At 45.1% G+C, this 12903-nt stretch overlaps 1 protein-coding gene across 4 annotated transcripts in view; it reads right to left on the bottom strand.

The window, feature by feature from the left end:
• Positions 1-3568: 3568 nt before the first annotated feature.
• Positions 3569-12903, bottom strand: part of LOC121545870 (zinc finger protein 385A) — a 99727-nt gene continuing 90392 nt past the window's right edge. For all 4 annotated transcript variants that reach the window (XM_045209448.1, XM_041856752.2, XM_045209449.1 and 1 more), the window contains 4 exons: positions 9173-9505; positions 6070-6254; positions 5367-5459; positions 3569-4806 (listed from right to left, as the gene is read on the bottom strand). In XM_045209448.1, the coding sequence (XP_045065383.1) occupies positions 4537-4806; positions 5367-5459; positions 6070-6254; positions 9173-9505 (881 nt within the window). In that variant the 3' untranslated portion in view covers positions 3569-4536. The remainder of the gene's footprint in view (positions 4807-5366; positions 5460-6069; positions 6255-9172; positions 9506-12903) is intronic.

Below are 12903 nucleotides of genomic sequence, written 5' to 3'. Positions count from 1 at the left end.
TATTGCAATAAACAAGAGTAACCAGTATGAGTTGGGTATTGCTACAATTCGACATACAAACTCTTTAGTTGTCCCCTCTGACAATGGAATTCAAAAAAATAACTTTATTGGCAAGACAAGGTTTCACCAAAGTGTCTCCATCTTTATTATTCTCTGGATGTTTTCCAAATGGCACCCTATTCCCTATAAAGTGCACTACTTCTGACCAGTGCAGTACATAGGGAATAGGGTGCCATTTGGACTGCATACTCTGCCTCTGGAGATAATAAGGGTGGAATAAGGCTAAGGCTAATAGCCTACACACAGCTACCAGGACACCTGCTCAGAAAATAGGTCTTATGAATAGATTTAACATTTAATGTTCAACAGTTTGAATAATAAATGAGGATGTATGTACCATTTGAGGTGACTACGATATTAACATATATGTTAATTTCTACTTCATGGATCTAACAGTGACAGAATCAAACACTTTGAATTGATCGGATGGGTTGTTGTTGTTAATAATGTTTGTTTCTTGATATAAGGTTGACAAAGCATCAATCTCTGATGTCCGTGCCTGCGTGGGCAGGTTGAAGTTTGTCTCCTCTATTGTGGTAGGCCACCCTGCCTGGGTTAAGGTTTGTCTCCTGTATCGTGATAGGCCACTTCTGTTCCAGCCATTGCTTCTCTGGTCTTTGATTGGTGGGGAGTGGGGAGAGCAGGTCTCAACACACAACATTACACAGGGTGCATCTGAAATGGCACCCTATTCCCTATATAGTACATTACTTTTGACCAGAGCCCTATGGGCTTAGTGCACTTCATAGGGAATAGGGCACCATTTTGGACGCAGACATAATGATACACACCAACAGGAACAAGAGCACTACTCCAAGTACACTTTTTAACTTCACTACAAATGAAATCATCTCCACCAAGTCAAGATCAAGTTTAAGATCAGGATTAAGATCAAGTTAACCAAAAGAGCACAGTGGTGGATAAACTGACTCAGTCAGCTCTTACATAATGGCATTGATATAATCATATATTCTGTCATATCAGGATTTATTACTCAATACTCAACCTTATTTCTCACACACGAAAATGAAACACAATGAAACAAAAACACAAAAAGTCAAAACTTGAATGCCAGTTCGCTACCTGGCGTGTACGTACCGTTCCCAAAGCAGAGATTGGCTGCATTCCAATGATCTTTCTTTCACCCAGAAGGGTACACTTGTTCACTCCCCCTTATTTAAAAGCATTGGATTGCAGCAAGCATGATTTCCACCATATTCCTTACACCAGTCAATTTTATATCCATGAGGGTGAGTGTAGGATTGCACACTTCGGGAGAAGGTTAGAGAATCGGACCACAGTCATTATTACCATTGGATTAGACCACTTTAATATTAACGGCCCTTCCCTAAGCCGCTTCTTCATTGTCCCTCTCCCGGCCCTATCCCAAATCGACCTCTAGACCCTTCAACCTATGCACTTGTGGAAATCTTAGATGATTAGATACGCAATATGGTAGTAGCACAATCTGGCCGACTGATTGACTAGATGGCATTTTTGTGTCCAATCCGCTGAGATCTCTGCAAGTGCATAGGGTCTAGTGGTCCATTTAGTATTGGGCTTCTCTACTGTACCCTCTGAAGGCCACCTCCTCTGTGGACGAACATTAAAGGCCTATTATCAGGCACATTTCCCATTTATAGGACCAGGAGTTTTACCCTGACCATGTGACTTGACCATGTGACCTGACCAGGACAAAATGCATTTAAGCACATCTAGGACCCAGAGTTCACTGTACATTACCCTGTAGTGTACAACACATTGTTTACGCTAAACAACAACAAGTTAACTATCCGAGCAAATTCCGAAGAAAGGTAAGACATTAGAACACATTGCTTCTCAACGGAAGGGCAGTGTACATCTCCGTTAGGGTCGTGTTCATTAGGGCACACCTTAGCAAAACTTTTTGCAACAGAAAACGAATGCAGGTGTTTCTTATTGGACAAGTTCAGGTAGTACCACCCTGTTCAGCTCTGTTTCGGATCGTTTTCCTCCGTTTTGTGCCCATCGAACACGGCCCAGTACTATAGTGTTATGGTAGTGTTCAGCAGGGCAGGTATCTCTTTGTCTAATTCTCAGTCCAGTTAGCCTATTGTAGGTGGGCAGCACAGTCTCAGTTTCTGCACCCGGTATGTTACCTCCTCCTAAATATTTCATCCTTCTCTCTTCCACCCGTCGCCAACCATTCCCTCCTAAATTGATTTTTCATTTTCTATTTGATTTTATCTGCACTAGTACATTATTTTATAATTGTGTAGGTAACCATGAAAATGAATCAACCAACCCAAAATACAAACAAACGTAACATTATTGATCAGTCATGGTAAAATAATACAAATAGCATTGCATGGCTTGCTGTTTTAAGGCGTGGATGTCAAATATAAAGAGGGCTGGGCAGGGTTTCCCAGGCCTGTCCTAAATACACTATGTGTGACCTTGCTGTGCTAGGACTCCGGGGTGGTTGTCACTTCAGTTCAGTGTCATCTCTCTCTCCCTCCTCTCTCTCTATCTCGCTCTGCCGCTCTCTCTCTTCGTCTGTCTCGGGGGATCTGATAGAGATCGTTTGTGAGTTCACGTCCCGTTGTTGCCCTTATGTAGCCTTAAACCAACCCTACGGGTGGAAGTGGAGGAGGAGAGGGGGGTCGATCCAGTGATGCATAAGAGTAGACCCTGACCCTCCCGAACCCCAGTACTACAGGCCCCACTCAGAGAGAAGGACAGAAGAGAGAGATACAGGGAGATAGTCTACACAGAGATACTGTACACTGGTCATACCATCAACACCGTATGGAGCTCATATGAGTGTGGGGGGTTGCATAGGTGGATGAAATCTGGAATCCTGTGCTTTATCGTAGATACACAAATAATTCTCTCCACACACTCTCAGGGACACACACAAACACACAAAAGAACAGACTCTCATGTGGGTGTATTTTGAGGACTAAGACTCACATTGCAGTCTCAATGAGTAGTTTATGCTACAATACCAGTTGGCATGTATGGCAAGGTAACAGGTACATGTTACTTTGTTACTGTGTTAAAGGGGAAGTATGAACCAACGCATGCCTCTTCTGCTCTAGCGCCTCTCTCTGTTCTCTCGCTCCTCTATCCTGTGGAGAGGTCTAGCTGTGATCGTTATAGCGGTTGACACATTTCCCCCTGCAGCCATATTTGTTGTTACAATCTATTTTCAAACACCAGCGTGTCTCAGCCTCCTCCACAGTGCCCTGGGGTCTGGATCTCCAGTGACCCACGCTGGTCCTCCTCTCACCTAGCCCTGCCACAAGTATCCCTACAGTCCTGTTCCCTTCTCCTCTCTTACCCCGCTCTCCTTTCTCTCCCCCACAATCACCCTACACTCTTAGAACAAAGGGTTCCAAAGGGGTTCTTCGGCTGTACCCATAGGATAAAATATGTTTGATTCCATAGGAACTCTTTTGGGTTCCATGTAGAACCCTCTGTGGAAAGGGTTCTACATGGTACCCAAAAGGCTTCTACCTGGAACCAAAAAGGGTTATTCAAAGAGTTCTTCTACGGGGACAGCCAAAGAACCCTTTTAGGTTCTAGATAGCACCTTTTTTCAGAATCACCTTACAGTCCTGTTCTCTTCTCCTTTTCCCCACCCCCACGCTTCACACGTCAAGATGCGACCATCACAATCCTGTTGTCACCCACAGTAATAATCTATCAAGGACCTATAGGTCCACCAATTGGAAGAGAACCTAAGGGTCACCCACAATGAGGAACAAGGTTGCCTGTTTCGTTTGTGCCCACGAGAGCGGGAAGAGGAATTGACAGTATCGGGGAGTATTGCTATACTTAAACACGGCTAAACACGTTTATATTAGCGAAGAAGAAGACCACTGAAAAGCAGCTAGCCTACTGTCCTTACATACTATAGGAACATTATTCTCTTTGTTTGGAGGTGCATAGGAGGTGGAGGTGAGTAGTACAGTAAGTACTCGTTAGACCAGAATGATGAGGAAACCATACACGAAGTGTGGCCCAGCACATACTGCACTGGAACAGTTAGCTGCAGTGGAGGGGTGTTTATATGTGTGTGTGTGTGTGATCAGTCTCATCAGTTTGTTCTGTAGCTATATGCAGTGATGGATCTCACAGTGTGTGGGGGAGAGGGAGGTGAGGAGGTGAGAGATGAACAGTCCATCCAATGCATATTGTGTATCGCTCCTCCTATTGCTCTCTGTCTCTCTCCATCGGTCTATCACTCACAGTCACAAGTCTATGAGATGGAGGGAGAGTTTCAGGTCAGGGAAAAAGGAAAAATCATCTCCTTCTTTCAGGCGCCCTCTTCCCTTTCTTTTCTTCTCCTCTAGATGTTTTTACGTTTGATTTGTTTACCGATGATTTGTTTGTTTACCCTATCAATTGCTGTTTGTTGTTTATGTTGATTATTTCTTCACAGTGTGCTTTTGGAGTGGCTGCTCCTGACTGGCCGAGGTTGAGGGGGTGGAGTCAGTAAGGAGAGAAGAGGATTGGCCCGTGGGAGGTGCGCATGGGACCGGGGGCGGGTCTTAGGATGGCGTGGCTGAGAGGTGGGCCCTGTAATAGGTGGTGGTGGTGGTGATGCGGGTGGTGGTGGACGGAAGACGCTGCGGCACGAAGCTGAGCCAATTGGTGGTTCGAGGAAGCGGCGGCGGCCATCGCCGCAGCAACCGCCAGGGGACTGGGCAAGAGCCCAGCCCCCAAACATTTGGAGAGATCCTTAGAGAAGGTCAGAGAGGACTGAGGGGAGAGAGAGGCAGAGAGTGAGGGAGAAAGAGAGGGAGGGCGAGACGGATGAAAAGTTTAGTGGCAGAAGGTGAACACATGTAAAGGGATTCAGGGGAACAATATAGAAATACCATTTCAGTTTGGACCTCTTTGATCTCATAACATAGAGGTTTCTAATCAAACTTTCCAGCAAGCTACAAAATGGAGCTTCAGCACTTTGGTAAGGAATTTACTCAGAGGAGGCTCGTGGGAGGAGCTGTAGGAGGATGGGCTCCATGTAGGGTTGTTTCCATGTGTTTATTCTATAACTCCTCCCACCAGCCTCCTCTGAATCTACTTTACCATTAAGTAGTGACTACTCAGAAGACAGCCAAACCTCCTCTCGTTAATTAACTTTGAGCGTGTTTGAGATAGACAACATTGCAGTTTGAACTACACAGAATCACTGATCTACCAATCCCCTTGCATCCCAAATTACTACCCAGCCTTGCTCAGGCTGATCCACTTAAACTCGCTAATTGTTAATCTGATCTAGCCCTCGCACGATAGTGGTCGTAGAGGTGAAAAGTTACCGTGAGGTCAGCTCCCCTGTGCTTCTTGTGTCGGCTGAGGAGTGGATTGGGTTTCCCTGCCACTCCGTCCCGGTGCCTTCGACTAGATATGTGCTGCAGGGAGAGCAAGAGAGAGAGAGAGAGAGAGAGAGAGAGAGAGAGAGAGAGAGAGAGAGAGAGAGAGAGAGAGAGAGAGAGAGAGAGAGAGAGAGAGAGAGAGAGAGAGAGAGAGAGAGAGAGAGAGAGAGAGAGAGAGAGAGAGAGAGAGAGAGAGAGAGAGCGAGAGAGAGAGAGAGAGAGAGAGAGGGAGAGAGAGAGAGATTAGGAGAGAGAGAGAGACAGACATACAGGGAGCAGTGTTTGACAGCAGCCAGACAGACAGGTAGAGTTGAACTCTGACCTTTGGAGTTCTCTAACAGCCGGTCCCAATCTACTCCCTACCCCTACCCCTACCCCTTCCCCTAGGCCCTAACCCTTCAACATCTGCAGATCTGAAGGGTCTGAATAGGTATAATCAGGGTAATGGTGGAGCTTACAAGGAAGGGGTTAGCAAATTTGAACTGGCTCCGGACTAGGGAGCCTAACTGCAATATATAGGGTAAAAATAATAGGTTAACAAAACCAGTAGTTTCTAGTTAAGAGATTAAGAGAAAATAAAGGGAAGATGTGCATCTGAAAATAAAAGATACAGTATGATGTCCCCCTTTCTTTCCATCTCTCTCACCTGTTTGAGCTGCAGTTCGGAGTTGACCCGCACGTTGCAGATCTCACAGTGGAAGGTGCGTTCCTGAGTGTTGGGGTCCAGCGGCCCCCCTCCCAGCTCCCCCGGGAGTTTGGGTCCCAGCCGAGGGTACGCCTTAATGGGACCCAGCCCACTGCGAGCCTCCAGGATAGTTTTGTGTTTGGTACCTACACACACACACACAAGTTTTCTTTAATTTACTTAAAGAAAATGGTGTCTAACGATCCCGTAAGGGATTGGTCAAGACACCAAAATAAAAATGCATTCAATCATTCACACACACACAAACCATCAGTCTTTAGTCCAGGATGACATCCCCCCAACACTAACATGTACACTATGCTGAACTGTTATATGGCTCATGCTAACCCCATCTCAATTGCCAGAGCTCATCACCTAAGTATATCTGGAATCCTTTCCCTCATACCACAGAACAGCATGTGGTGAAGGAGAATATGACAGTGACAAATATCAGGATATGAGAGAGCTAGCCTAATGGACTCTCTGGAATGTATCATCATCATGTCTATCGCAGCACGTACGGTTAGTGGAATGGGACTGGGAGAGGGAGGTGTAGTGTGATATATTCACCACTAGAGGGCCACAGTGATAAGGTAATGCTATCGTCTTACATTAGTGTTAGTTATGGAAGCAACATAACATTGTGTTTTTCAGGATCTCTGCATTGTTAGCATTGACATTGGCACCGAACTGAAACACATCTGTAGATCTCTCTGTTCTCTTACGGTAGCTAATTCAATGTTCTGGGTTAGTGTTAGCTTTACTGAGAGGTCATATGGATGGTAGTAATAATGTCTTACAGGGGTCAACTGTCTGGAACAACATCTATAAATTGAAGTCAACTCGTCCGTAGCCAGGTCAACTGGTTTTGGTCATGAAAGAATGGAAGAGCATAGTGCAGTATGTTCTGTGAGCTGCCTCTCATGAGCAGAAATATGAGTGTTCACATTTTTTGAATGGTTTGGATTACACAGACAGACAGCACTGATGACTTTATGCCAAAATAGTTCCTATAATTAATTGCATGTTTTGTTCTTGGCTGAAAAATTCCAGTCATGTCCTACCCTCTGCCGCCCCTGCCTCCACTCCTTCCTCCCCCGGCAACCTCCCCGCTCCTCCCCCAGTCCCAAACCCCCAAGCAGTCTGGTTGCACTCTGTCTGACTGAGAGGTTTACATGCGTCCCAAATGGCACCCTATTCCCTATGGGCCCTGGTCAAAAGTAGAGCACCATATAGGGGAAAGGGTGCCATTTGGGGCGCACTCTTTGACTTGTTCTATCAAATCCTTGAGCTTTGAGAAGTGAGTTAGAGGTTACAGCAGGAGAACATGGGGAGTGGGGGAGGAGGGGGGAGGAGGGGGAGGAAGAAGGAGGAGGAGGGAGGTCTGGAATGACTGATTTAACTTGTGGCCAAAAATGTGCACTTTGTTGCTGCCTTTGTTCTATTCTGGGCCGACAATGGATGAACCACTTCAGGGTGTTTTTCACTTGTGCTCTGCGAGTCGAGCTTGACTTACATTTACAATTAACTAAAACACTACACAAACAGACAGGAGAAGTTTCTAAACATGAAAATAGACAAAACACAGAAAGGAAACCGTTGTATAAACTTATGATTACGGTTGAATACACACCCATCCATAACCTTGATCGCTCCCTTTCTTTATGTAATGTTCATAGCACTGCTAGTCACACTGTCTGTCTCTCTGTCTGTCTCTCTGTCTGTGTAACATGTGCTTTCATTTTTGACTCTGTAATGTTTCAGAGTATTATTTAGGGAAAGAGAGATATTGCTTCCAGATTGTGAGTTAATTTGGGCTGTTACTCTGCCCAGATTGAACTGCAGGCACTGTCGATATCACACACGTCTGAGTGTCTTTGTTTATCTCTGTTTGTTTTATATCTGTCTGTGTGGCGTAAATTATCTTTGTGGGAGTTTGCATATACATATTTAATTAGTGCTTTTGTGCACATGTATACTGTAAGAAGAGAAGAGACGGAGTTTACACAATCAACTAACAATCTTATTTTATCCCTTAATCTCCTGCCCCTAGGGCTCAATCAAACATCTATTACAAAAAGCTTTCCAGAGGTTACTCTAATGATGTCAGTGATTATTTTTCCATTGGTGGACACATAATCTACATTAAGCTTTTCATTGATGTGTATTATCATGTCTGGCTGGCTGGTAGTCCAAGGCTATTCCCATTCTCCTAACAACAACACTGTCTTACTGCTGTGGCGTGGTAATGGTGATGTGTAGGGACTGGTGTGTGTGTGACATGTGTCTGACATGAATCAGAACACAGAGGGAGTGAGGTTAAGTTAACAGCTTCCCCAATTAAAAACAAAGCCACTGAGACTGAGTGGAAGGTTGAGGCCAAATGGAGTTGACAGAAAACAAATACTATTTGAACCCAGGTCTGGCCTCATAACAGCTTTGTGGTTTTACAGGCTTAAAGAAACTCCTCCAGTGGTGGAGCATTAAGAGGGCCTCCTCTACCAGCATTAACGGGACTTTCTCCACTTCCTATTCAGGCTGAATGCCTGGAGCAACAGATACCAGCTTTCTGCTGCATCTACTTACACTATCACAAGATAAATCATGAGCGTTTGAGTGGGAGACTCAATAACTTTATATAATTATTATCAAGGCGTGTTTGTACTGTAACTGGACTGGCTGGGAGATAGAGGACGTGTAGAAACAGGAAGGAAGAGAGGAGAAATACACTACCCAGACACTACAGTAAAACCATTGGGGATACTTTTGTTATAGAAGCACCCTCATTTGTGTTTGAACTTTAAATCAAAATGGTGGTGTTGATGAGGGTGATGCAGGCCAGGTTTATCGGTAGAGGAGAGCCGATCTGAGTTTTTCATCTGGCACTCTACACAGGCTAAATCTCAAACTCTCAAGGTATTTGAACGAAAACAAACACTATATTAGCCCAGGTCTGTTGGCAAGGAATTCTCCATTAAGTACTGACTATTCAGAGGACTGGGAAGTGTCCTCTCCGAGATTAGTAACCTGAAGATGGTCACTGTCCATACGTAAATTGATGTACCTTTGTTGTGAGCCTCAAGCTGTGAGAGGGAGTTGACGGCTACTTTGCAGAGTGAGCAGTAGAGGAGCTTCTTGGCTTTGTCCTCCTCTGTCTCTGGGCCGGCTGGGGCCCCGGGAGCCACAGGGGCCACTGGACCACCACTCTGGTCTGGGTTGGTGGTGCCGAAAGCCAGGGGAGAGTCAGAGGATTGGGGGAGCAGAGGAGGAGGGGTGAGGGTGGGGGCGGTCAGCATGGGACACACAGAGGGGGGAGAGATGGAGAGGGGAGGCAGGGGCCCAGGCGGGGCCAGGAGAGGTCCCCCATTAAACTGTGGTGGTAGAGGGCGTGGTTCGTCTATAAAGAGGAAACACAAGGGGAAATCATTGTCAAATAAAATGCAGTGTTGACAAAACAAAAAAGACTAAAAGCATGTAACTGAAACGATAACATGTTTACAATAGACTTCGACGATGCCGTTCAAGTGTCTATGCGGTGAAGCAAAGTCAAATCCAAATGTTTCCTTTTAAGCCAGAGGCCCCTTCAACTACAACCCACTGGCTGGTTCAAAGAGCACACAAACCCCATTTTATCTCACTAAAGTAAAGGACTCCAAAAGAAAAACACTGGTCTGCTATAGGGAAGTATTTTAGTATTCAGTATGACCTTGTAATTGTGAACGGTTCCTTCCTTTTAATCTTTACTACAGCAATAACCCATAGGGAGGATTTGACGAAGCAGGCTGGGATCCAGGGACAGAACCAGTGATGTATATATACTAGTATATATACACATGGCATATACAGTATATAGTTAATATATGAATGTCTGGGGACAGAACTGTAACAGAAACAGAAATGTTTGGTCTTCTGAAGTGTTAGACATTTCCTCTCAGTGATGTGGATTGTGTCCCAAATGGCACCCTATTCACTTTATAGTGCACTACTTTTGGCCAGGGCCCATAGGGCACTCACCCCTGGTCTCATCTTATTAAAATGTTTCAGAGAAAAGAAGAGGAGAGAGAAATGAGAAACAGATACTCCCCTGGCAGTGGATGGATGTTTTTTCACCTGTTGTTTTTGGCTGAGAATGAGATGGTGCAGGGGGAAAAAGTGGCACAAGTTTGTTTTGAAAAGGGGTGCCACGGAAAACATTGCAAACACAAAACACAAAACACACACACTCATGCTAGTGCACACATTATTCCTCCCACACACATACACACACTTAATCTCTCTCTCTCTCCCACACACGTACAGCTAGCACACACATGTTTCTGGTCAGCCACTCCCATGCTGCAATGCCTTTGCTATTCACCCGACAATGCACTTGGTGGTGTTCCATAAAGCCATAAAATTTGGGTGGGTGGGGAGCATTTCAGAATTCTGCTCTCCGCCCCACAGGCCCTCCTCAGTTGGGGCACCAAACCCTGCCCTCCCTCTTTCACCACCACCACCACTGCCACCACCACCACCACCACCACCACTGCCACTACTGCCACCACAGGACACACACACACAACCACCGACCACAGGACGTGGCTGCAGGCAGCAGGTGGGGGAGGGGAGTCGGTCGGGACAGAAAGCCCTGCGGATTAGGAGTCTTAAAGGGGCTAGAGTGGACTATTTTTGGGAAGTACACAAATATTGACTATAACTGCTCAATTTCCTTTTTAGGATTACTCATCCTCCTCCTCAACAAGCTCTCACGGTCTCACTGCAGAATTAGACGTTTATCCACGGTTCTCCAAACGTCAAATTTTGAAGTTGCTCCAAACATCACATTTCTAAGTGTTTTTGACACCAAGGGTTGCTCCTGCTGCTCTGTATCATTCCATTTCTCCAAACCTCAAATGTTGAAGCTAAGGGTTAAGTTTAGCGTTATCCTGAATGGTTAAGGTAAGGGTTATGGTTTGGGATGGTGTTAAAACCAAAAATCTGGGATCGAACACACCTCCTTCTGATCCAAAGTCATAGGATTACATCCATCCACCATTCCCGTCCACAACGCCCTAGTAAAACCCAAGCCTACCTGATGGTAACAGCGCTCACTGTTGCCCCTAGTGGCCATTTTAAACACATTTCCCAACGTTGTCAGGATATGGATAGACGTCCAATTTCAAAGTCAATCTTGAGCAAAAAGTGTGGCTGCATCAAAGAGCAGGTTGACGGGTGAGTGGTGTGTGGGGCGATAGGTGAGTGGTGTTTAAGGCCAGGAGGGGCGATTTCATAAAAAAATTAAAATGTATTGTCACATAAACCTGATAGATGCAGTGAAATGTTTTGTTTTACAGGGTCAGCCATAGTAGTACGACGCCCCTAGAGCAAATTAGGGTTAAGTGCCTTGCTCAAGGGCACCTCGACAGATTTTTCACCTTGTTTGCTCGGGTATTCAAACTAGCGACCTTTGGGTTACTGGCCCAACGCTCTAACCACTAGCAACATCAGAGCAGAGGAAGAAGAGAGGGCGTGATTGTAAAGCTGAACTTTACCCTCTAGCGTTGTTCTTGAAAATGACACCACATAGCACACACACACACACACACACACACACACACACACACACACCATCACAGTATGTCAGCACGCCGATGGAAGAGTGCTGGCGTCAGACCATGTCTCGTGGAATAGCATTGAAGTTGAACCCATAGCGTCCTGCATGTGGTTTATGTTAGGCTAAAGAGAGAAGGAGGGAGGAGAGGGAGGAGAGGAGGTGAGAGCGATTGTAATAGGGGATTTCATGATCCTCTATGGGTTGGAGTCGAGCTATGCTGTTAAGAGCCTTCATTTCAATGCATCATTTCAGTACGCTTCCTGCTTATTCACCACAGTCACTCCTATGGTTGGTTTCCCCCTAAAACTGAGTTCAACCTGGTCTCAGCAGTCGGTATGTTTTAGAATACATTCCCATTGATTTATGCATCCTAAATGTACATATTGCAATGGATTTCACTAGTGCTTTTAACATGAATGTTTTGATTGTTTATGCATTGTAATACCCATGCATTTGTGTTTTTGAGGGTATTATACAGAATTTTAACTTGATTCCCAGCTCTAGAAAACAGGAAATCCTATGGTTTCCCCCTAAAACTCAACTCAGCTTTTCATGTTTCAAACAAGTTTCAGGAGACATATCCCATTGATTCCCAGCCTCCAGAATACAGAATCGGATCCCAAATTGATCAGGCTGTTCCAATTCCAGCCAAGTTAAAAGATGGATAACTCCAATTTTAAAGGTCAATGGAGAAAAATAACACACGTGCACATGAGCACACATGCACCCACCCACACACACACACACACACACAAACACACACACACCGACTGCAAACTACAACCTGTTCTTCTTAGTACTGTATATATTGATGTTGTTGTTCAACATGCTGATTAAAGTGTGAGGATGTGGTGAGCTAGACAGCTGAGACCAGGGGTGAAGGTTCATCAGATAGGCATTCATTCTCCTCTGGTGCGTTAGAAGATACCAGGCGTGTACCATCAATCCAGCCTGTATACCTGCCTTATTTAAAGGTCATTACAATTCAATGCGGAGGGAGAACCAAAGAGATATGTTTTAAATTACATAGTAAAAGTTGCTCAAAGGGGAACACTGCCTCATCCAAAAATGCTTTTAAAAACCATGTGCTAAACTAGCGCCATTGTCCTGGAAGGATAAGACAAATTTAATAATACATTTAGTACATATGAGCCAAACCACTGTACTGTTCAGTCAGAAATGTTAGTTACAAACTCAGAGAA

The sequence above is a fragment of the Coregonus clupeaformis genome, chromosome 30 (genome assembly GCF_020615455.1).
Source record: "Coregonus clupeaformis isolate EN_2021a chromosome 30, ASM2061545v1, whole genome shotgun sequence".
Classification (NCBI taxonomy): Eukaryota; Metazoa; Chordata; class Actinopteri; order Salmoniformes; family Salmonidae; genus Coregonus; species Coregonus clupeaformis.
This window is presented reverse-complemented; position numbering and strand designations above follow the sequence as displayed.